We start from the raw sequence: 25964 nt of genomic DNA, 5'->3' as shown, positions 1-25964 counted from the left end.
CCATGATATATGATGTTGCATATGAGGCGTTGTGGTGGAGCCATCACATTCAACTCCGGTTGTTGTTTGCTCCCTCTCGTTTCAAAATATTACAAAGGATCCGATATACCAGGGCCAATATATTCATGTAAATTTTGGATAAAATATATTATCAAACCAATCCAGCAGAAAACATATAAAATAAGAAAGAACAAACATCTCCCCAAGTATTCTTCGTGAAGAAGATTGAAATATTCCAGACTGCCCTTTATAAATGGAGCAGCTGATTTACAAAGTCACAGATACAATAACTCCACATGATCACCTACATCGTGCCCAAGTTTGGCACGTTTGAACATAAGAAATATATCTTCATGTTACAAATAGAAGGTCTTTTGTGGCTAATGAAAATTCAAACCATTGAGTGATAATGAGATATAGAAACTTTGCTTCAACAATTTCATGTTTCCTAAGTGATGCACATTAGTTGCAGTACAACCATTGCTTGAAACGTATTTCCATCCCGAAAAAATACGAAACATTTCGAAGTGATCTTGTTACTGACTTCCAAGTGCGTTTTAAATCGTAGTCTAGATGTTGACTCAAAAGAATTCCGTGTAAATGGAGTCAGCTGATTCTCGTTTTAATAGCAAGAAAAGTTAAGTATTGTAGCCCAAGAAAATACTGCAAGTGTGCCCAAGCTCAATGATCTCTTGCTGTTTCTTCTTAAATTCCAATGGCCATCTAGAAGGTTGTGGACCTGCTAATGAAAGATCTCAAGCACTCAACAAACAATGCTTAAAATTTAACATTCTCTCAACAAAAAGGAAGAACAATAAAAAAAATTATTTCCTAACTTCACCTTTGTCACAGAATCTGTAAAACACATACTTTCTCACAGTAAGAAATTAATCATGTCATCCCATTTTATTTCCGGTGAATTAATTAAATTGGGTGCAAATTCATCTTTACAGGTAAATTGTGCATCACCTGCAGCAGAACTATTCGTCTTGATTCCACTCTTCGACGTGCTCATTTCGGAAAGCATGCATCCTGCCATTGAAAGAGTTTCTTTCCAAGCATCACAGATCAATGCAGATCCTCTTTTACGCATAATTCCGACTGCTGCATTGCTCTTTGTTGGAATAGAGGATGAACACATCACTGTTGTTTTACATGAGTTATATCATCTCATTATGAAATAGCCTTATTTATATGAAGCAACTTTGGTAAATAACTCAAAAAGATATGCCTCAGTCATCTATATATGTCATTATGCAATCAGAACTACTCGAAACGACAGAATATAAACTATGCACACATCCGACTAATGTCAAAAAACCAAATGAGGACCAAGGTATAAATATTGATAAGATGGCCCAGGACTGAATGGAAGGACACATGGCAATCCTATGCTCCCGTGAGGCAATCCTACAAGTTTCAGATTAAACATTGTGCAAGGATGTGCTTTAGAATAAGTGTTGCAGAAGTAAAAGAAGTGCTTTAGAAACCTTGTTGTGGAAGGAAATAAAAATCTATGTTCATGTATTCATGATCGAAAGACAATATAGATATCGCAACATGCAAACATGGGTTGTACCAGGTTACCTGCTGCGCATGCTTGCAACCATGACAGAGAGCTCATACTCCGTGTACCTAATATTGGCACTATGACCCTTAACATATATGTGCATCCTATCATAAAATATATATACATGTGCAAGCAAGGTTTCAATACGTAGCCTCTTTCTAATAGCAAACGAGCTGCTGAGTTTACGTAATCAAACTTGGTACCACTACGAATTGATTGTTTTCCAACCAGGGAGCCCACTTTTTCTCCGAATCAACTGGACCATGAAAAGATTGGTCAGAGCACCGATAAGTCTTTTATACCCCATCTATACTCGTGCACCTTTGCTTCTCATAAACCCATCTTGTGGCAAAAGCTTTAAAAATGGAGGACAAAGGAACCATATAAAATCAGTCTAGAAAAAGGTTTGCCCGATGCTTGAAATACTAAATAAACAGTTTTCTGAAAGTATGGCAGATAAAAATGGTTCATAACTCAACACATGATTAACTAAACAAGTGATCCATCATCTACAGGGATCATTTGCTTGTAACAACTAAAAACAGAACTGCACGCCAATGTATCCAATCAAATATCCAAAGTACTGAACTGCATGAGAGCCAGAGCTGCCAACATCAAGAACAAGCGGGTGCAGGGATCATTTGATTGTAACAACTAAAAACAGAAATGCACGCCAATGCATCCAATCAAATATCCAAAGTACTGAACTGCATGAGAGCCAGAGCTGCCAACATCAAGAACAAGCGGGTGGGAAAATCGGTGTAATTTATTTTATCAAAAACCTGAATATGATTAATAAGCTGAACTATGTTTGATAAGGAGAGTGTAGTCAGTATACACATGCACGAAATAACCAGACATCAATTTCTTACCTAAAATCACAAACTGTAATTGTATTTTGTATATATGTGTCTGACTAACATAGCGATTATATGCATATCAATGAACTTAGAATACAGTTAAGTTGTTATTCCTGATAGCATAAAATAGATTGTTTCTGGATGTAGCTCGAGAAAGAGAGCCGGCCATATACGAACTGTTCATGAAAAAAATAGGATTCAGAGAGGTAGACTACTGAATTTGGTTTTCAATAAAAAAGCTAGGCCTTGTGCCGAGAGGACTTATGTGGCTTTCATTAAAAATCTTGGCCCTATGCCTTTTCTCTACAAAAACAAGAAACTAACCCATGGCGGCTCATCCAGAATTTGGCAGACATTTACGGATGAACTCATCAGACGCATCTTAATAAAAGAAATGAACTCTTGCATTCACTGTGCAGAGAAAAGCTACTGCGTAGGTACTGATAGACCATGGGTTAAAAAGGAGCTAGCCACATGAGAAATTACCAAAGTCAGCACAACTGGCCTAGCTATTCTTCCAATGCAAACAACAATACGATTCCCAGATGTCAATGTTGGATAGATTTAGTTTGCTGGCACTAACAAAACAAACACATATCAAGAGCTTATTCGCAACAAAAAACATATCAAGAGCTGATCCGCGTACCTACATGTATAGTTATAGAATTTGTTACCATTGCACCAAATGATAAGGACAAAATTCGAAGCTCCCCTGCAAGGAAAGACATGGAAGAAACATCACGAATCTTGGCCAATGACATGGTGTAATTGCTGATGAACATAAGTATACATGTCATCAGGTCTATGTCTTTTTGAAAGAGACAAAGCAAATTGCTAATAATTGACAGCGACACACTAAGTATTGTTGATCTCCAACAAAAAAAAATCTTACCACCGGGAGCCTTTCTGTAACCCTGTAGCAAACACTTAAGCTACAGATAAATGGATTATATGAAAGGTTCAAGTACAACCATCATGAAATTCTTATATGATCAGAAAATAGATTCCTAAAAGTTATAATATGAACACACCTAAAGCTTAAATGTTAAGATGTCCTAACATGGGTATAGCAGATAAAATGGACCGCACAAAAAGGGAAATTATAGGTTCTTTCAGTATTAATTTAAAGAAGCAAGCGACATGAAGTTAGTTAATATAGAACTAAACAAATTTTCATGGATGTAAGCTATGCCACATGGATTCAAAAAATACTACATTTTTGTTACTAAATATACATCAATAAAGTTCCCCTCTCTCCATTTTAACTTCCATGTAGTTCAAATCGTTTGTAGTAATAGAGTACGGTTCATATTAACAAACGATGATATAATAGTTATAAGAAAAGCTAAACGCTCGAGAAAATCTTAATTCTTTTTACGCCCAAAATGGACCACATGTTCACCACCACTAACAGGAGAGGAAAAGATAATCTCCCAGTGCATTATTTTTTCCAACCTTTTCCTCATTGACTTTATAAAAAAATAGAGGGTTGCTCTAGATGGAAAACCTTGAACAAAACATGATCAACCAGGTCGATGGGAAACAAAAATAAGAGCAGTAATAAGATAAGGGGAACTAAAAGGAAGTAGAATCCGTCCATGGAGAGCCCATACCTGAACCAACAGGGAGAGCCCATACCTGAACCAACAGTCCGCCTCAAACCCCCAGCCTCCCTCTGAATCTTGCTGCAGAAAGGGGAAGAACATGAGAACATCCAACCTGAGCCAGAAATCAAACTGATAATAGAAGTAGGGGGTTTGGGTACAAACCTGAACAGCGTTGCACGCCATGCTAAATATCTGATCCAACCCCGGATCCAAACGTAGAGAGGGAAGAAGAGGTGCCGGGTTTCCCCGGATTCCTTTGGGGCAAAGCCAAGCCGCTTTCCACGAGCGGAAAATGAGAGAGCAAGGGCCGCCTGAGATGGGAAGCAACATGAAATTAATAGGGGATGGTAGAGCCATTGATCTCGCCATGTTCATCTCTCTCACCTCGGCACTCGTAGTCGAGGACGCCTCCCCTCTCGTGTTGGTTCTGGGCCGCATATCGCCTCCATCGTCGTCGCCATCATCTCTGTAGATGGCCGATCTAGGAGGATACGGTGCCCAGGTGGACGCCAGTTGTGTTGCCGCCTCCCCTCTCGTGTTGGTGCTGGGCTGCATATCGCCTCCATCGCCGTCGCCATCATCTCTGTAGATGGCCGATCTAGGAGGATACGGTGCCGGGATGGACGCCAGGCCAAGCCTGCGCACCTCCTCCCTCCACTCGGCCGCGCACCGACGCCACTGCCACGACCGCTACGGGCTACGGCCACCAACGCGACCTCAATAGATGCCATCACAAGCACGCTCGCAGTCGTGGGCGGGGGCGAGAAGTGAGAGGCGGCGGCGGGACCCTATGCTAGGGTTCATGGGACTAAGGGAGGAGGTCGGGCTGTGGCCTGTTGCTGCCTTTTTCGCTGGGTGAATCGCTATTTTGCACTTATCGGTGGCACGGAGGCGTAATTAGCTAAGCCAAATAGCAGATCGACTTAACGCGCCATTGGATATAGATTAGACGGATGTAATGCTTCTAATGACGACCGCCAAAGTGCGTTGAGTGCCAAACGACCAACTCCCATTTAATAGTAAAGATTTCACACTACTTGGTGTTTGACACCTAAACTGAAGATATGTTGTTTGTTTGCCAGACTGAATCGAGCTTTAATCACCTTGATCCCTAAGAGGCCGGAGGCGCTGGAAATCAAAGATTATAGGCCCATTAGCCTTGTTCATAGCTTCGCAAAGCTCTTCTCTAAGATCATTGTGAATCGACTCCGCCCCAGATTGGGCGAGTTGGTGAGTATGAACCAGTCCGCGTTCATCAAGCGCCGGAGCTTGCATGATAATTTTGTGCTCGTGAGACAAGTGGCTAGGAAGATCAACACTAGGAGACATACGGGGGTGCTCCTCAAGCTTGACATTGCGCGTGCTTTCGACTCTATCTCTTGGAGTTTCCTGTTTGAGGTGTTGAGGAGAATGGGCTTTGGTGAGAGATACTTGAAGTGGCTAGCTGCTGCTACTTTATACCTCCAACACAAAGGTGATGGTGAACGGAGTCCGGGAGAGCGCTTTTTTCATCGGAGAGGCTTGAGACGAGGGGACCCCACATCCCCCATGCTCTTTGTGGCGGCTATGGAGGCCACGACCGGAATTGTGCTTAAGGCGGTGGAGGCGGGTTTATTTGGAGGTTTGGCCTCTATCTCTCCCTTACGAGAGGATTTCCGTGTACGCGAGATGATGTGGTTCCGTTCCTCAAGCCGCTACGAGGGGAGCTATGGGCCACGAGACACATCTTGAGTCTTTTTGGTGAGGCGTCGGGGCTCCATGTGAACTTTCGAAAAACTACGCCACGGCGATTCGTGGATCTCATGAGGAGGAGGAGAGGACGGCCGGGATCCCGGGATGTGAGCTGGCGGCCTTCCCAATCGGATACTTGGGGCTTCGGCTCGCACTCCGGCCCCTCACTAAGGCGGAGTGGCAACCACTTCTTGACCAAGTCACCGGGAGCGTCCCGGGGTGGCGGAGGGGACTCATTAGCGAGAGAAGGCGGGCTTGTCCTTATAAACTCGGTGGTGGCGGCGAGAGCGGTCCACCAAATGGTGGTTGCGGAGGCACCGAGCACTGGATGTTGGGAGAGATAAACAAGTGGATGAGGGCCTTTTTCTGGGCCGGTAAGGAGGACGTGCATGGTGGACAGTGTCTAGTGGCATGGAGGAGCATCTGTAAACCTAAGGAGCTCGGCGGGTTGGGGGTCAAGGAGTTGAGGCTACAGGGCCTCGCCCTTAGAGTGAGATGGTTATGGCTTAGACGCACTGACCCGGAGAGGCCTTGGCAGGGTCTACCTGGGCTAAAGGATCCGGAAGCAGAAGGGGTCTTTCAGAGCCTAGCACAGTTTACGGTGGGAGACGGACGTCTCACCTACTTCTGGAGGGACAGATGGATCGGAGGTTACACAGCGGAAGAGTTGGCACCGGAGGTTTTGCTCGGGTCCCTACAAGGAGGAGGAACTCTCGCTCGGTGGCGGAGGCGGCTGCGGGAGGACGTCCGGATTGATGACATTAATGGGGAGATGACTGTTGACCTTTGGATGCAATGCCTAAATGCTGTGGGAGGCTGTCGAAGAGGTGGAGAAGGATAGCACGAGACTCGATAGCATCACCGGAAAGGTGTGGAATCGAGGAACCTACACGGCAAAGGGTACATATAAGATGTTGTGTCGGGGAGGCATTCGCTGGGCCATGAGTAAGCCGGTGTGGGGTTCCTTTTCCCCCATGAAGTGCAAGGTGTTTGCTTGGGCGACCTTGAGATATAGGCTTTGGACCTCGGACGGGAGAGCGAGACATGGGCTCCGGGGAGCATCCAGATTTGTGCTACATATGTCTACAAGAGGAGGACAACGTTGATCACATCTTCACCCTTTGCCCCTATGCCAGACAGGTGTGGTACAGAGTACTTAGGAGCGCGAACCTACGGATTGCGGATCCTAGGTTCACGGGGAACCTACAACGATGGTGGACGGAGGCCCGTAAGCGGGTGAGGAGGTTCGACAGGAAGCGTTTTGACACCATGGTCATCTGCACGGCTTGGACGCTCCGGGAAACGAGAGGAACGCAAGGGCTTTTGGGAATGAAAGGGAGCAGAAAACGGTAGAACAAGTCCTAGTGCAGGTGAGAGATGTTTTCCACCTATGGGAGAGGGCTAAGAGAGGAGGGAGGCTAGGTGCAGCGAGAGAGTAGGCCTAGGCGGAGGGAGGTGGTGTGTGTGCGTGTCTCAGCACTCTTGTGCTTTTTTGTAAACTTTTGCTTCTCCTTCTATAAAGATAAGGCACGCGTTTTGCGTGCTCTCGAAAAAAAAGAAGTCCCTGCTTGGACGTAGTCTTGTAATGTTGCAGTCGCAGTGCTGTACTTTTCATTTCACGTCTTATGACTGAACTGGTATTCTGTCAGGTCTAATCAGGCATGTTGCATTCAGAAAAAAGAAGGGCCATTTAGGGTCTTCTATCAAGAAATAATAAACCTGAATCAGGAGACTTGGAATAATAAACCTGAATCAGGAGACTTCGAATAAAGCTCCTGGCCAAGCTGCAAGATCGGCCACTTTAAACGTTCGACGAAATGCAGCTTTCTTTTCCAAGCAGTTCTGTTGATCAGACATTCAGACTCCATGTGGCCTCACCTGGCTATGTTTAGAATAAAAAACACAACTAAAATATGTACAACCATCTCATGGGCTAGGTCCTTCCACATAGAGGTAGCCCAACTTCAGCCCGTGATGTCCAACCCACTTGTACCGTAGATTGCCTCATGCATTGAGACAGCTAGCGGAGGCAGACCCACCTGTCTGAAATGTCTCCAAATATAGCATTCATATTGGCAGGGTGCTAGAAATTTTGAAACTGAGGAAATGTCCCTTCTACCCATGAGTACCACAGTTGTAACATCTGAACCTGGTATCTGAGGACAAGGGTATTCTAGGACTTGTTACCCAATGCGACCATAACCCATGCCTAGCCGAAATGTACAGAGTTTTCCCCCAATCGAACAATGAACGAACCCTAGATCAGCCTCCGCCTCTGCCTCCCCCTCTGGCTATATCCACCATCGCCCTTAGCCTACCTCTCTGTCCCTCTCGCCGTACACATCGTTCATGTGTTGTTGTTACATTTGGCCATCCATTGTCCCGGCAACGCTGGCTAGTGCAGTTCCTGTCCATCTCCGATAGGAGATCTATGCGCACCGACAGTCCAACAATGGTGATACTGTATTTTTTGGCTCTAAGTTTTTTCTATTGTTTCTAGATGTTAGCGGTTGTTTTGCCAATTAGCTATGGACTAGCTAGTTGGTTGCATAAATGCGCTTATATAGAAGCTTCGAGTAGTTAGTTTGTTATGGCAGGCACCGTTTCAGCCTACCTGCTGACTGATTCTGATGCACTTTTTTTTGTTTCTCTACGAGTAGCGTCGTCTCAGTCTACTTCAGTGAATAGATCGAGAGGAATACCCTCCTTTATTAGCTGCGAGAGGAATCTCTGTGAGCAGCGTTTATATGTTCCCTTTTGTGTTCTATACAACTAGGGATGAAACTATTGGAAATTGATATTAGGGGCTTGTTTGATTTGTAGGAATTACATACGATTCTCAAAGGATTTTATTCCTATGGGTTTTTTTGTTCCCTAAACTGCCGTTTGATTTGTAGGAATAGAGCATGTACGATCATTTCCTACCAACTTGTCCTAGCCTATTCCTTTAGGAAACTTTTCATTAGGTGAGAGCTCTTGAAAAAAATTCTACGCTAGCCGAGTGAGTAACTGCTAGTTTTTTTAAAGATCCAACTTGAAGTACTAATATTATAATTATTGATAGTTCCTCTGTTTTTTCTAGGCTGCTATCAAACAACAACTCCTACAAATTCCCATAGGATTCATTCACATAGGATTTAATGGGACATGCCATACCAATCATAATTTTTTTCCTATCCCTCTATTTTCCTACCCTATTAATCAAACATCTAGTACAAGGGGACGCTCATCAACAAGGGGAAGCAAGAGAATAGTGGCATCTCAGACACCTGAAGGTGATAATGATCTTGCACTCTCATCACAAGATGTGCCCAAGGCCTTCGCTACTCTCTCGACAGCTAAGGTGTAGTTCCTCCATTTCCACTTGCCTTGTCATATCTATATTTGATTGCGGAAGCCAATTGATTGTTGTCCTGCTCGGTTCAAATTGACCGATGTTGTGCTTCTTACTAGGGGACAAACAAACCTACTTCCAGCAACAATAGTAGGGCTAACCAGAGGCCTCCAGATGGAATCTCGATCAAGCCTGGAACGAAAAGACCATCAGCTTTGCAATCACCTGCTGGATCTAAAACAGGTAGTTACGGAAGTGCTAAATCACGATCTAAACGGTGTAAAACAGGTCAGAGCCCAGTGCCGCACACATCCTTACTTCATGAACATTCTCTTGTTGAAGGTATTTCCGTAAGCTTACTGCATTTACCAAGTTGTACTGTCAAGTGCTTTACATACGGTTTAGGATAGCTTTGGTTGCATGATGGCTGATGACCCACAAGTATAGGGGGTGTATCGTAGTATCTTCGATAAGTAAGAATGTCGATCCCAACGAGGAGCAGAAGGTGTTGACAAGCAGTTTCGATGAAGGATTCACTGTAAATGCTCACAAACAAGTATTCAGGGGGTTTTGATGTAACAGATGAATAAAGTACAAGTAAGTAAAATGCGAGAGAAATAATTGCAGCGAGTGGCCCAATCCTTTTTAGCACAAAGGACAAGCCGGTTTGTTTACTTATAATGACCAAAAGTTCTTGAGGACACACGGGAATTTAGTCTAGTGCTTTCGCTACATACAGCTGTTGCGGTCAGAAACCCACCGGCGGGCAGCGACGGGCAACACCGTAGAGCCGGGAATCTCCCAGGACTGCGGCTGGCCCTGGTCCCTCCGAGCGACGGCCCGCAAAGCCTTCGGCACGCACGTCCGATGCTGATGCAAGGGCGTGCCACCGACCTATACCTGGTCGGGAAGGTGTTGGATGATGCCTCGCTTAGTTTCTGCATGGCATACACGTAAACGTTAAATACGAGCCTCGATCGGCTCTCAGGTTATCCTGTGAATCGGCTCAAGGAGCCGATCCACCCATGATGCGTACGAGGTGTACGATCAGATGGTGGTCCTGCTTGATCAAGATGAAGCTAAAATGACCTACTACGATTTGGGGTTTTCACCGCATAATCGGAACATCCCACTCGTGATCGAGCCTGGCGGCCACGCACGGTGATCGTAAACCGACCCTAGACAAGGCCTAAAAACCAACACGAAGTTGATCCTCGGAACATCCTGTCTAGGGCTAGCAAACTACACCCTACGCGCCACTTGGATCCTTCGACCCGTTTGTAAGGCCTAACAATGCGAGATATTAAACTAATCCTTGAAGAACAAGGAGCAATCATGACGGATCGGATCTACTAGATAATGATCAAGCGGGGTGCCGCCCTTACACCCAAGATAGGTGTAAGGGCGGCTAGATGCCTAAGGGTTGCACGACGATAGCATATGATATGATGAACAATGCTAACCCTAAAACATCTATGATAACTACGTTGCTCGCCATCAAAAAGGCTTCGTACGAGCAACGCATGAACGACGAATAAACGTGTGCTTGCCTAGACCGCAAGATGCGATCTAGGCAGCATGGTGCTTACCCGGAAGAAACCCTCGAGACGGGGGAGCTGGCGATGCGCCTAGATTGGTTTGTGGTGAACGTGATTGTTGTTTATTTCATAAACCCTAGATACATATTTATAGTCCGTAGACTTTCTAACGTGGGAATAATCCCAACCGGGCACGAGCCCAAACTCTATCTAACCGACACGTATCCTACTATGGTACAGATACACGGGCAAACTAGCCCAAACTTTGTATACAAGGCCGATTCATGTATTCCTTCTATGTATATTCTTCAAGCCCATCTCCAATCGCGGCCCACACCTGATCCGGTCAAATTCTGGTGATAACAACAGCTGATTAATCTTCATTGTTTTGATAAGTGTTGTGTGGGTGAACCTATGCTAATGTACCGCCCTTCCTGGGACTAATACATACTTGTGATTATACCCCTTGCAAGCATCCGCAACTACAAGAAAGTAATTAAGATAAATCTAACCACGGCCTTAAACTACGAGATCCTGCGATCCCTCCCGCATCGATATACCAACGGGGGCTCGGGTTTCGTCACTCACAGCAACCCCGCAATTGGCAAACGAGTACAAGATGTATTCCCTAGGCCCATAAATGGTGAAGTATCGTGTAGTCGACGTTCACACGACACCACTAGAAGAATGACACCACAACTTAAATATCATAACATTGAATATTACTCAACCATAATTCACTACTAACATTTAGACTTCACCCATGTCCTCAAGAACTAAACGAACTACTCACGAGACATCATATGGAACATGATCAGAGGTGATATGATGATGAATAACAATCTGAACATAAACCTTAGTTCAACGGTTTCACTCAATAGCATCAATAACAAGTAGAAATCAACACCGGAAGAGTTTCCCCTATCAAACAATCAAGATCAAACCCAAATTGCTACAGCGGTGACGAGGTGCTGCGGTGGAGACGGAGGTGATGATGATGAACTTTATCCTCAATCTCAGCAATCAACATAATGTTCCCCTTTCCAGAATAAAGATTTGATAGGGTGTCCCATACCTCTGAAGCTTTTGTGAGTGCCTCTACAGAAGCAGCAATGTTAGGAACCAAAGAGTTAAGCAACCATGCCACAATCAGAGAATTTATGGCATCCCACTGTTTCCATTTCGGACTGGTCTTGTCTCGCTGGTTCGCACGGCTTCACCACTCACACGTTCATCTAGCCCTTTCGAGTTCAAAATCAACGGCGCCCTCCTTGACCACCGGAGATAGTTGGCCACTCCTTCCAACTTGATTTCGTTCGCCGGCGGCTCAAGTTTCGACCGATGTTGGTATAGGGAACGATTGCTCCCCCTCCAGCAGATCCTCCTCCATCTCCTTTGGTAGTGATAAGTTACGCCGGCTTCTCCGAGAGCCTTGGCCAAATCCCTGTTGTCCCCCATGCTTGACACCAAACTAACCTCTCGGAACCACCAAAGGACTTACCCGCGGGATGCCTCTTCGTCTCCTTACTTGTCACTTGCCTTCCCCTCCTTGCCGCCGCGGCAGCCCTGCTCCCTTCCTCTTCCTCTTCCTCCTAGCTGCCACGGCGGACTAGGCTTCCAGATCGGCGGTCCTTCCCGTCGTTGCCCTCCATCGCCCCTTGCTCCGATACCATGTGGACAGAGGTGAGGGCCTAACCTGAGGTAGAAGGAGGCTGCAGGGAGGAACTCTCTTATCTTAGGGTTACAGAGATAGAAGCACCTTATATAGGTCAGGATTGGGCTGGGCCAAATGGGCCAGAACAGAGAACAAGAAGACAGCCCAACATAAACATCAACAGTTGTCCAACATAAAACTAGAAAGTCAAATCATAACATAGTAAACCACAAACCTAACGAAGGTATAGTGTTCAGATGCCATAGGTTCCATGATAACACAAACTTGAAAAAGGCATAGCAAACTCGCAAGTGATAAGTGAGAACAACTCACGTAACAGATCAAATCCAATTTCAACACTTACACATACGGATCAGTTTCTTGTTCAAATTGTGGCACATCCACATTTTACATCAACATAAGCCAACAGAAGCAATGCCACAATACAGTCATTAAACACAGGAAATAAAGATGGAGGCCTACACAAACCGACAGGAAGACCCCCTGGAACCCCTCTTAAGAAATGGATCAGTTAAATCCAAGTCAGAGGCATGGTTGAAATCGTCAACGCCCCGCAGACATCGTCTAGTTGTAAACTGATAACAAGCTCCTCTTGAAACCCTCTTCTCATACTGTCCTCGGTGGTCGTAGACACACCGTCACAGATTATCTGGCATGCCAAGGGTTCCCTCTTGGACAGAAACATTCATAGAAACCGTACTTGGTGTCACCTGACACATGTGGACGCACCCATTTTACCTAAATAAATCGTCGGCATGCCTAATATGCAACGATATGAGTATAATTTCACTGCCAGCCCGCCATTTTTGGCACCCAAGTAGACCTATTGCCGTCGCTCGCCATTGGCTGCGCTAGAGCGGATCATCCAAATGCACCTCTTACAGTCTCCTGCCTTCCCTAGACGAACCACTTCTTCAGGGAAGCTATCGCAGCGTTATAGATAGAGTAATTTACTCTGTCCAAGTTCTCTGTAATTGCTAAATCTATTCTTCTTAGTATTTATCTTTTATTTTTCAGTGGCTTCCTTTTTAACATATGAACTTGTCAGTTGCACTTAACTACAGACATGTTCTCCTTGCTAGCCAACATCTTGTCGGCTCTATAGCAGCGCCGGCACCCAGCACTGGTGGAAAAAGGGGCTTTGGTCGCGGTTGGCAACTGCCATTAGTCGCGGCGGCCCAACCGCGACCAAAGTAGCGCGACTAAAGACCCCCCCTTTAGTCGCGGTTCCTTACGAACCGCGACTAAAGGCCCATCCACGTGGGCCGCGAGGCGAGCGCCGGAGCGGAGGACCTTTAGTCGCGGTTCTTCGGCCAACCGCGACTAAAGGCCTCCGCAGGGTTTAGGGTTTAGCCCCCCTCCCCCTAAATCTGGTTTCTTTTTAATTTGTATTATTTTATTTCTTTTGGGTTTTAATTTTGAAGGAGTTTCACATATTCTATGGTACTGTATACATACATGCATATGAAATGTACAATTTCAAACAAATTTGAAATTAGAACCAAAAAGAATTCAAGAGGAATATACAATATATATTCAATATCGGATGACCATATACAATATATATTCAATATCGGATGACCATATACAATTTTGAACAAGTTAGTTACAAATTCCGGTGCGTATAAAGATCTACGTCATCGTAATAGTGTTCTCCTCTAGGATCGATGACTTCCCTCGCCAACCATCCAGCTAGTTCCTCTTGAAGTGGTCGGAAGCGAGCTTCGGACTAAGCGTCTTCCGGAGGTTATTCCTCGGGATGTTGTTCTCACACGTCCGGTCCCGCTCATTGCGGTATCTCCGGATCCTCTCACAAACATAGTATCCACATAGATTGGTCCCCGGTGGCTGAGTATCCCCGGTCGTCGGCACTGCCATTTTAAAATGTAGCTCTTTTTTGAATTCACCGACCTTGGTATCTACGAACCGTCTCCAAACCCTACGAGGCAAAGAAAATTAAATAAACAAGAGAGTTATTAATTAGTTACTTGATATTAGGAAATGATGAACGAAATAGGCCGATCGATATAGAGCGCAAATGAATGAAAATAATTACTTTTGCATCATTTTTCTCATGTCGCCCCAAAGCGCCGGATCCATATTCAGAGAGTCGTGGACGAGAACTGAGGAGGTCTGAACTTTAATTACCATAAGAATCCGGTGGAACCTGCGGACACGATACATGCACAGATCATGCATAACTCATCGATTAGCCACATACCATGCATGGAGTAAACAAAAGAGAATGTGCTCAAGACAGAAACACTCACCCAAAATGGTAAGGAAATAGAATATCACTTTTCTCTTGCTGTTTTCTAATAAACCGCCACAGGTCTTCCTCCACGTCGGCGGGGTGGTGTTCTAACACATATGAATTAACGATGTGTGGGTCAATGAACCCAACATCATGGATGTTCCTTATTCGCATTTCCCGCTTCTTCATTCTGCATAATATATAGCGTACACAACAAGATAGTTAGGACAATATATATATATATATATATTGCAGGCAATGAACGAGATGGGGTAGAAATTAATAAATCACTTACGAACGTAGCAACCGATGATAGATTTGTCGAGCTCGCGCAGATTGAACAGCTGGAACAATTCACTCGGAGGAATTTGTACCCAGTAACGTTTGAAGTGATGCACATATTTAACTTCCGCATAGATATAGTCTTTGGCGTTTTCATGTTTTATGTAACCCTTGTACCAATTTAGCAGACCTTTCATTTGTCGAGGTAGATCCTCTTCCTGCGCAGGCTCGATGAGAGGGCCATTCTTCACATATGTAAATACTACGTCCTTCATTGGCGCCTCATCAAGGCCTAACACCGCACGAAGAGTGATACCTAAGTCGGCCGCTTGTTTTCTGGCACTTTCTACAGTCAATCCATGTGCTGCCGCAGCTGCTATGATATCGGGGGCATCCGGACCGGCGGCTTGCACTATGAGCGGGGCGATCGATTGTTTACTTTGTTCCCCGAGCTGGGCAACTTCTTTCCCCCTTTCTAATTTTTTCTCGGCCTCGTCCTCCAAGGCTTTCTTCTCCGCCAACTCTTTCCTGTTCTTGAACGCGAGTGCTTGCCTACGAAGTTCACGTAAATAGTCGTCGGGCAGATTCTTCGCGGCTTGGGACGGTGTGTTCAAAAATGACTTAGCCCATTGCTTTTCCTTGTCGAATATACCGGCTTGGGCTCGCCCTCTATTTTCTTCTTGACGCTCGCCTGCCATTTCTCTAAATCAGCAGCCGCGCCGCCTCGACTTCCTCGGCACTACTTTCCCAAGACCTCCTGGGGAGAGGCTTCGGTGATACCTCCGGTACCTTTGTTTTCTTAGGTACGTAAGGGTCCGGGTTAATAACCCAGGACTGCTTACGCTTCTTCGCCGGAGGTGGATTGGGGGCGGTACCGGTGTCCGATCACCCGCCGGACGAGGACCGGGGGCGGCGTCGGCCGACGTGAATGAGGTGTATTAGGTGAAGCACCACCGCCACCGTCACCGCCACCGCCACCGTCACCGCCACCGCCACCGTCACCGCCACCGCCACCACCACCACCGTACGGGGGTGGACTTGTTGGCGCCTCGCCCGGAAACTTGATAAATTTCTTCCGCCATAGAATGAACTGGCGCTTGACATCTCCAAGTCTTTTCACCCCTTCGGGTGTAGCAATGTCAATGTCCAGGTCCTCAAACCCTTGGACTATCTCCTCCACCGTCACACGAGCATAGCCATCTTGAATGGGGTTGTTGTGGTGGAGTGCTCCAGGTGGTAAAGCACTGCCGATGGCTACCTTCATGGACATGTTCCCGATAGGATAATACAGATGACATGCTTTCATCTCCTTTATATCGTCCACGGGGTAGCGAGGAGGCTCCGGTGCAGTAACGTCGACCACCGAGCTGAGGCTCCGGTGCAGTAATTTCGATCGTCGGTGCACCAGCCGGTGAGGCCTCCGTGGAAGCCACGCTGCTTCTTCTCCGCTGCGGCTTCCGAGATCCATTGGATGATCTTCATGCTGCGCCCGAGCTGCATCTCTTTCGGCGACTAGTACACTCACGGTTTTCTTCATCACATCCATTTCCGTTACCAACTTCGCCACAACATCCGCATCCCGATCCATCTTTCTCTTACGGCTTCGTAACCGTACGGGTCATCTTTCCGGGGAACCCTAGTTTCCACGAAATGTCCCCGGGCATGCCTCGTACACGTCCTCCGTGTTCGGGATTCCCGAGGGCTTTTGTCGTGGCGTCGTTCTCTCTGTTGAACCTGATCCTCCCTCTTGAGCATCCCTCATTGCCTCAATAAGGTTTTGGGTGGGTGTAATTATTTTGCCCTGGTAAACACACTCCCCTGTCTCCGGGTTCAGCGATCCCCCATGCCCGTACCACCAGCTTTTGGCCCTTGGGTCCCATCCCTCCGTACCTGGACGGATTCCTCGCGCCCTCAGCTCGTTCTCCATCTTCTCCCACTTAGGCTGCCAAAAGCGATACCCTCCTGGCCCCATTTTATGATTGTACTCCTTCTTGGCCGCATTTTCCTTATTTTTTTCGATAGTTCAAGGAACTGCTCCGATTTCTTTTGCTTCACAAATTCTGGCCAATCATGTTGCGGTTTCTCATATTGTCCTTTGAAATCCGGAGTCTTGCCCTGGTTGACAAAGTCATGGGCTAGATTTTGCTTGTATTTCCGGAATGCGTTGGCCATCCTAGAAAGAGCGAACTGTTTGACTAGCTTGCGCCTCTTCTTGTTTTCCGCAATCTTGTTACCCTCCTCATCGTATTTGCGGTATTCCGGAGGTAGAACGAAATGTTCCATAAGCTTGTTGAAGCAATCTTTTTTTCTCTCTGTTCGACAAAAGTGAAACCAACACGTGCCTTCTTTGGCTCATTCCACTCCTGGCGGGTGATCGAGACGTTGTCTCTAACAACGGCTCCGCATTGGCCGACAAACTTGGTGGCGTTCTTGCTGGGCTCCAGCGGCCTGCCGGTTGCTTCGTCGACAACATCGATGGTGCATGTTTCTCCTGCTTTCATCGTCTTGGTTGCGCCACGCTTTGACGACGACGTACTCGATTTTTTCGACGATCCGGCCGAGGGCTAAAATAAGAAAGAGAGTCGCGCGCGTTAGTACACACACATTTATTCAAATCAGTTAGTTGTATCACCGGACGCTCAATATGATATATATATATATACCTCGGCGCCGGAGGTGGTTGCTACTTCCAATTGAAGATCGTCGTTTATCGACGTTTCTTCGGCATCATCTGCTTGCTGACGGCGCCCTTCATCTTCACACTCAAGGTTCAGATAAGAAGCGATATCATCTTCTTCTTCTCCGGTCGGCACAAAAGGAATATCGCCTTTTATGATGCCGAACATATGGTCTTCAGCGTCCGGATCATAGTTGTCCAGAATCGGGTCAGCTCTATCGTCCGCCATATGTCGATCCCGAAAACATGTAGTCAAAACAAATTAATTGTGTATATGCCAGCATTATCATATCTCTTCTACATATAAAGAGAGAGGGCGATGAGGGAGGCGAGAGGGGGACGCAGTGATCGCGTGACCGAGAGAACAGTGGTGGTGGCGAAAGGGGGGACGCAGTGACCGCGTGACCGAGAGACCGGTGTAGGTGGGTTCGGGATGCAGGAGAGGCGGAGTGGCGCGCTATGGCTCGACGCACTGCTGGGTTGGCGGCGGCTCGATTTGGAGGGGAAGACGGTGACGTAGGTGGGACCATACGGGGCAAACAGAGAAGGCAACCGCCAGCCGGGTGGGCACGCGCGCGGATTTTGATTTCGATTTTTCGGGAAGAGAGAGGCCCGAGAGGCGGAATGCGTTTCGTTTCGTTTCGTTGGCTAGCTCAAAATTAAACTTATTGTATTAAGTTTAAACTTATTGTAATAAGTTAAAATTAAACTCAAATTTTAGTTATGTTTTTTTTGTTAACTGTAGTTTTTTTTGTTAAGTCAAATTTGAGTTTCTTTTTAGTCAAATTTTAGTTTTTTTAGTTATTTTTTCTTTCAAAATTAACAAGAAAAAACTAAAAAAAGAAAAAAAAGCCCCGGCGGCCCCTTCGATCTCTCTCCTCACAGAGATTGCAAAGCGCGCGCACCGGCCGTGCGTGCGGCAGAGGGACGCCGGCGGCGTGGGCTGCGTGGTGAGGGCCGGCGGCGCCCACGGCCGGGAACGGCGGCGAGCTCGCGCGCGGGCCTACGGCGGAGGCGGACGACGCGGTCTCGTGCGCGCGCGGCGGCGCGCGGCCGGCGTCTGCGTGTGGGCGGCGGCGGCGGCTGGGCGGAGGTGGCGGTTCGTCGGCGGCGGCGACTTACGGCGGCGGCGGTTCGTCGACGGCGTCGTCGGCGGAGGAGAGAGCTCGGAGCGCGGGCGCGGCAGCAGCCTGACGGCGTCGTCGTCTGCGAGGAGCTCTCGATCGGCGGCGTCGTCTGCAAGGAGATGAAGCGATGAAACCGCCTCGCGGCACGCGCGACTTTAAATAGGGAACGACCTTTGGTCGCGGTTGGGGTCACCAACCGCGACTAAAGGGCTACCTTTAGTCGCGGTTGGTGACCCCAACCGCGACTAAAGGGTATTTTCGCCGGGTTTTCGTTTCCCGCGGAAAAATACCTTTAGTCGCGGTTGGTGACCCCAACCGCGACCAAAGGATATTTTTCAAATGAGTTTTCATTTCAAAATCTGAAAAATACATATAATATATCTATAAATTCATAAAATTAAAACTAATTCATTTCTAAATCTTAAAAATACAAATAATATATCAAAAAATTCAGAAAATTAAAACTAATTCATTTCTAAATGTTAAAAATACAAATAATATATGAAAAAAATCAGGAAAATAAAACTAATTCATTTAAAAATCTTAAAAATACAAGTAATATATCAAAAAATTCAGGAAAATAAAACTAATTCATTTATAAATGTTAAAAATACAAATAATATATCAAAAAAATCAGAAAAATAAAACTTATTCAATTCAAATTCTTAAAAATACAAATAATATATCAAAAAAATCGGAAAAATTAAACTAATTCAATTCAAATTCTTAAAAATACAAATAATATATCAAAAAAATCAGAAAAATTAAACTAATTCAATTCAAATTCTTAAAAATACAAATAATATACCAAAAAAATCATAAAAATTAAACTAATTCAATTCAAATTCTTAAAAATACAAATAATATATCAAAAAATCAAAAAAATAAAACTAATTCAATTCAAAAGTTCGTTGGCCCCCTCTTCCCGCCTCTTTCCGCCGACCCCCTCTTCCCTCCTCGTCTTCCCGCCATTTCTTCCCGCCATTTCTTCCCGCCAATTGTTTCCCGCCAATTTCTTCCGGCCTCTTTCTTCCCGCCAAATTTTTTCCCGCCAATTTCTTCCCGCCACTTTCTCCCCGCCTATTTCTTCCCGCCTCCTGTCTTCCCGCTCCCATTTTTCCCGCCATTTGTCACTACATATAGGTAGCCCGGCTTGGCCAGCATCACATCTCTACAATCTCTCATCACTCTCTCATGGCTTCCACCGCACCCACTCTAACCTACCAGCGGGTGGAGGAGCTTTGCGCCTCGAACTACCCTTGCCCTCCGGGCTACCGCGTCCCTGCCGGGCTGGAGCCTAAGCGCCGGCGGCGTGCCGGTCCCTCCCGTCCCTCGAGTGCTGCGCGCCGGGCGGCCATCACGAATCACTACTACCTCGACCTCACGCCGGAGCAGCGGATGAATCCCCGCCGGCATCCCGATAACCAGCATACTTGGGACGCCTTCTTCATCAATCGGCGTGAGAGGGCGCTCGCCGGGTATGAGGAGGACGGTCCGCCTCCCGGAAACTTCCACGAGGCCGGCCGTCGGCTATGGTGGTACGGCCGGACTGCGCAGAGCGTCATGGACTACATCACGGCCGGCGATATCCCCGCCTGCGCTACCCTCGGTTCGAGCCACGAGCGCCGCCCGACGACGGCGACGACGGCAGCGACGACGACGCCGGCAACTTAGAAGGCGACGACTACCGGTACAACGGCGGCGGCTATGAAGACTACGAGTATGCATATTATACGCCTAGGCGGGAGTATGACTAAATCACTCCAAATTTCATGTATGCGGGAGTATGACTTAGTCACTCCAAATTTCCTATATGCGGGAGTATGACTTAGTCACTCCAAATTTCCTATATGCGGGAGTATGACTTAGTCACTCCAAATTTCATGTATGCGGGAGTATGACTTAGTCACTCCAAATTTCATGTATCATCGGTGCTATCTCGAGTCAATTGAATCATTCGAAAATGGACACCAAACACATCACGGGTAATATAATTCACATGATTCATTCAACAAAGTTTGGTACAATAATAAATTATTACACATCATTTCTTCCCTTGTGTCCCCGCTTGCTTACGATTGTGCCGTATCCATGGAGCATCCTCATCATTTAACTTAATGCTTGGGTCGGTGTTCACTTTGAAGGGCGGAATTTCAGCAAACATATTATAATCTTCTGACATGTCTGTCTTGTCCTCCACTCCCACGATGTTTCTTTTCCCTGAAAGAACAATGTGGCGCTTTGGATCATCGCATGATGTACTGATCGTTTTCTTATCTTTCCGTTTCCTCGGTTTGCTACTCATGTCCTTCACATAGAAAACCTGAGCGACATCTTTCGCTAGGACGAATGGTTCGTCAAGGTAACCAAGATTGTTGAAATCCACCATTGTCATTCCGTATTGCTGGTCCACCTTTACCCCACCTCCCGTTAGCTTGAACCATTTGCACCGGAACAAAGGGACCCTAAAGGAGGGTCCATAGTCAAGTTCCCATATCTCCTCTATGTAACCATAATATGTGACCTTTTGCCCATTCTCGGTTGCTTGCATCAAAGCGGACACCACTGTTTTGGTTGGTGCTCTTTTTATCTTGGGCGATCGTGTAAAATGTATTCCCATTTATCTCGTACCCTTGGAAAGTCGTTATAGTCGAAGATGGTGTCTTGGCCAACATGTACAGCTGATCTACAACCTTATTGTCACTCATTAAATGTTTTCTCAACCAACTGCCGAAAGTCTCCATGTGGGCCTTCCTAATCCAGGATTCGGGCTTCCCGGGGTTGTCCGAGCGTAAAATATTCTTGTGTTTCTCAAAGTACGGAGCCACCAAGCTGGAATTGGTCGGAACCGTGTGGTGTGCTTCGGTCGGAGAATGGCCGTCCATACATATCATTGATTTCCTTCCGATCGTGCCTTTTCCACTTAGTCTCCCCTCGTGCCGCGATTGAGGAAGACCAATCGGCTTAAGGTCGGGAACAAAGTCAACACAAAACTCAATTACCTCCTCATTTCCATAGCCCTTGGCGATGCTTCCTTCCGGCCTAGCACGGTTACGAACATATTTCTTTAATACTCCCATGAACCTCTCGAAGGGGAACATATTGTGTAGAAATACAGGACCGAGAATGGAAATCTCATCGACTAGGTGAACCAGGAGGTGCGTCATAATATTGAAGAAGGATGACGGGAACACCAACTCGAAACTGACAAGACATTGGATCACATCGTTCTGTAACCGTGGTAGAACTTCTGGATTGATTACCTTCTGAGAGATTGCATTGAGGAATGCACATAGCTTCACAATGGCTACTCGAACATTTTCCGGCAGGAGCCCCTCAAAGCAATCGGAAGCAATTGCGTCATAATCACGTGGCGGTCGTGAGACTTCGGGTTTTGGAACTTTTTCTCCGCCATGTTTATTATTCCCTTTATATTGGACGAGAATCCTGACGGGACCTTCATACTCGCTCGAGGCATTCAAAAAAGATGACCTTCTCTTCTTTGGTCGGAGCGTAGGCGGCACGACCTTGAAACCGTTCCGGATGCGGGTCATCGGGGTCTTTCAAACTTTGCTGGTCCTGCCGTGCTTCCTTTGTATCATTTGACTTCCCGTACACGCCCAAGAAGCTTAGGATGTTCACGCAAATATTCTTCGTAACGTGCATCACGTCGATTGCGGAGCGGACTTCTAGGACTTTCCAATATTCTAGCTCCCGAATATAGATTTCTTCTTCCACATGGCTACGTGCCCGTCGGCTCCCTTCGGAACTGATTGTCCGCCAGGACCCTTTCCAAAGATGACTTTCAAACCCTTGACCATATCAAATACCTCAGCACCAGTGTGTTCCGCAGGCTTCGGCCGGTGATCTGCCTTGCCGTTGTAATGCTTGCCTTTCTTTCTTCCTGGATGACCTTTCGGAAGAAATCGACGATGCCCAAGGTACACGTTCTTCTTACAATTTGGCAAATGTACACTTTCGGTCTCATGTAAGCGGTGCGTGCATGCATTGTATCCCTTATTTGACAGTCCCGAAAGGTTACTAAGAGCAGGCCAATCGTTGATGGTTACGAAAAGCAACGCTCGTAGGTCAAATTCCTCTTCGTTGTGCTCATCCCACACACGGACACCAGAGTCTGCCCCACAGCTGTAAAAGCTCATCAACTAATGGCCTTAGGTACACATCGATGTCGTTGCCGGGTTGCTTCGGACCTTGGATGAGCACCGGCATCATAATGAACTTCCGCTTCATGCACAACCAAGGAGGAAGGTTGTAGATGCATAGAGTCACGGGCCGGGTACTATGGCTGGAGCTCTGCTCGCCAAAAGGATTCATGCCATCCGTACTTAGACCAAATCTTATGTTCCTTGCGTCAGCTGCAAAATCTTTGAACTCTCCGTCGATCTTTCTCCATTGCGTTCCATCTGCGGGGTGTCTCAACTCCCCGTCCGACTTACGGTCCTCTTTGTGCCATCGCAACAACTTGGCATGCTCTTTGTTCCTGAACGAGACGTTTCAACCGTGGTATTATAGGAGCATACCACATCACCTTGGCGGGAACCCTCTTCCGGGTTTCGGCCCTCAACATCGTCACCGGGGTCATCGCCTCGATCTTATAACGCAATGCGGTGCATACCGGGCATTCATTCAAATTCTCGTATTCACCGCGGTAGAGGATGCGATCGTTGATGCATGCATGTATCTTCAGAACCTCTAAACCTAGAGGGCGGACAACCTTCTTTGCTTCGTACGTAGTGGCGGGCAACTCGTTATTCTTTGGAAACATATTCTTCAACATTTTCAGCAAGTTTTCAAATGCCGAGTCAGCTACACCTGCCTGTGCCTTCCATCTCAGCAAATCCGAGTGTGCAGCCCAGCTTTTTCAGACCATCATCGCATCCGGGGTACAGCGCCTTCCCGTGATCCTCTAACATGCGATCCAAATTCTCCCTCTCTTTTTCAGTTTCGCAGCGTCTCCGTGCATCAGCAATGGTCCGACCAAGATCATCAACGGGATCATCACGTGCCTCTTCTTCACCTTCCCCTTCACCTTCAGCATCCTCCATGAAAGTATCACCGAAATGAGAAAGATAGCTTTCATCATTGAAATCATCCCCTTCTTCATCTTCTTCCATTATAACCCCTCTTTCTCCATGCTTGGTCCAACAATTATAGCTTGGCATGAAACCGTGCCGAAGCAGGTGCATGTGAACATCTCTTGAGGAAGAGTAACCCTTCGATTCTTACACTTAACACATGGACAGATAACAAAACCCCCTGCTTGTTCGCATTAGCCACTACGAGGAAATCTTTCAAACCCGTACCGAACTCGCCGGAGAGTCGGTTACCGTACATCCATTGCCGATTCATCTGCATTATTATAATATAAAATATATAATTAACCATCATGCATTTGTTAAACTAACTAGCTACAAACAATATAAATTAAACAATGAACTACACACACATGCATATTTTATCAATGACACATCAAAGGTTCAAGTTGCTAACCGCGATCGAGGAGGAAAAAATAAATGAGAAAGCTCAAGTGTGACTCCAACACTTCATATCATGTTTGTTTCATGCTCTTGGGGCATTTCATCAAACACCTTATGTGCATAAGAGGAACCAAAAGCAAACCTAACACTCACTTGTGAAGTTTGTGAAGAGAATGGCTCCAAATGGCTAAGTGTTGGCTGTCTGGATGGGTATATATAGGGGAGGGGCTTTAGTCCCGGTTGGCCTGGCCAACCGCGACTAAAGGCCTTCGGGCACCTTTAGTCGCGGTTGGGCTGGCCAACCGCGACTAAAGCCCCCACGTGCACCAGCTGGCCACCGTGCGCCCTGGGCCCAGGCCTTTGGTCGCGGTTCGCCACACGAACCGCGACTAAAGACCCCATTAGTCGCGGTTCCTTTACCTTCGCGACTTATGGGGCTTCCCGGAAGCCTGTTTTTCCACCAGTGTCTCGTCAGAGCTGGGCCACCTGAATACCTGATGTCCGTGGACTGGGGGAGCAGCGAGAGCGACGGCGGCCCGCCGGAACCGGCCTTGTAGACGAAGTAGTCGATTCGGGGCGGATCGGTGAGCTGCAGGAGGACGGAGTCGGCGTGCGCAGCGATGACGCGGGGGTACGCGAAAGACGAGTTCTCCTTGGCTCCTTGCTGGGCCCTCCCAGCCAGCGTAGGTAGAGGCGGGAGGTCGCCGGCGGCGCGGCGAACCGGAAGGAGACTTGGATGTCCTTGCCGGTGGAGGTGCGGGACGACACCACGCCGCCACGGTGGCGTCTTCAGCGATGGCATTGTCGTTGCGGTGGCCGAGCCTGTCGAGCAGCACTCAGGGACGACGGGGCACGGGCACGACGGCCGTCGTCTGATCGGAGGTTTCGGCGTGTTGGGTCTCCATGGCTGTTGTGGTTTGGAGCGCAAGTTGATCTCTGTTGTGGTTCTGATTCTTTTTCAACAATCCATGAATCTAGAGCCAAACCGAGCTTAGCGCATCTCTAGCAGAATCCCTAAAGTGTAAACCTCATATCGGCCTATCCAGACCACCTAAATATGTTTTAGAGGCCGAAAAAAGCCACGCAGTCTAGACGCGCTAAACGCGAATATGCTGTTATGCGGGCCGCGTTCGGCCCACAACTAGAAACCATAAACGTTAGGATTTATCCGAATTATTTGATAATTCTCAAATGCAGCAACATAATCATGCAAAATATATTGTTCAAAGTACTCAATCATGCATGAAACACGGCACCAAAAGAAGATTGAACATCACATCATGAAAGAGGGAAGTGATCACGCGCCACCGTCGCGTGCCGGCGCATCGACATAGTCGCCGCCGCTCGCCGTAGCGTCTCCACCTCCGGCAGTCATCACGTCAGCCATGGCAGCGCGTGCAGCTTCCCTTCTCCGCGCCAAGATCTGCGTCTTCGTGAGCTTCCACCAGTCAAGGGTCTCCTCATCCATGGCCGCCGGGTTCATCAACATAGTGGCATTCTCTGCCGCGATGAGCTCGCCGTGGCACGGTGCTCCTCGGCGCGTGCTCTCTTCTCCTCAATTTCGGCATTTTGCTTTGCATCCTCCCGGAGTGTCGCCCACTTCGCCTCTTTCTCCCTTGCCTTCGCCTCCATCATATCCTTCTTGGCCGCCAAAGTCTTGATCATCATCGCCTCTTTGGATTTGACCATCACATCGATCTTGAGAGACAATGAAGCGGCCTCTCCTTGTCTCTTGATCTTCTCCTTGGTCGCCTTGCATTCATCCGGCCTCTTGTCCTTGTTCTTCTTTTTCTCAAGCACGGCATCCTCCT

General features: G+C 47.0%; 1 protein-coding gene across 1 annotated transcript; it reads right to left on the bottom strand.

The window, feature by feature from the left end:
- Positions 1–207: 207 nt before the first annotated feature.
- LOC124650202 lies at positions 208–24955 on the bottom strand. Its single transcript, XM_047189760.1, has 8 exons — positions 24648–24955; positions 5141–5165; positions 4422–4715; positions 4200–4348; positions 4044–4115; positions 3081–3142; positions 970–1143; positions 208–739 (listed from the first exon to the last, which is right to left on the bottom strand). Exons 1-8 carry the CDS (start codon positions 24953–24955, stop codon positions 639–641), a joined length of 1185 nt encoding a protein of 394 aa, XP_047045716.1. The 3' UTR covers positions 208–638.
- Positions 24956–25964: the final 1009 nt, after the last annotated feature.

Source organism: Lolium rigidum, chromosome 1 (genome assembly GCF_022539505.1).
Source record: "Lolium rigidum isolate FL_2022 chromosome 1, APGP_CSIRO_Lrig_0.1, whole genome shotgun sequence".
Classification (NCBI taxonomy): domain Eukaryota; kingdom Viridiplantae; phylum Streptophyta; class Magnoliopsida; order Poales; family Poaceae; genus Lolium; species Lolium rigidum.
The sequence above is the reverse complement of the archived record's forward strand: the minus strand, read 5'-3'. Positions and strand labels throughout refer to the sequence as shown.

Coding starts and splice junctions, on each gene's coding strand:
- LOC124650202 (XM_047189760.1), bottom strand. CDS start 24,955: ATGCCATCGCTGAAGACGCCACCGTGGCGGCGTGGTGTCGTCCCGCAC. Junction 4,716..5,140: donor CCGGCCTCTTAGGGATCAAG/GTGATTAAAGCT, acceptor CGGTCGTGGCAG/TGGCGTCGGTGCGCGGCCGA. Junction 3,143..4,043: donor GGCTCTCCCTGTTGGTTCAG/GTATGGGCTCTC, acceptor CTTTCCTTGCAG/GGGAGCTTCGAATTTTGTCC.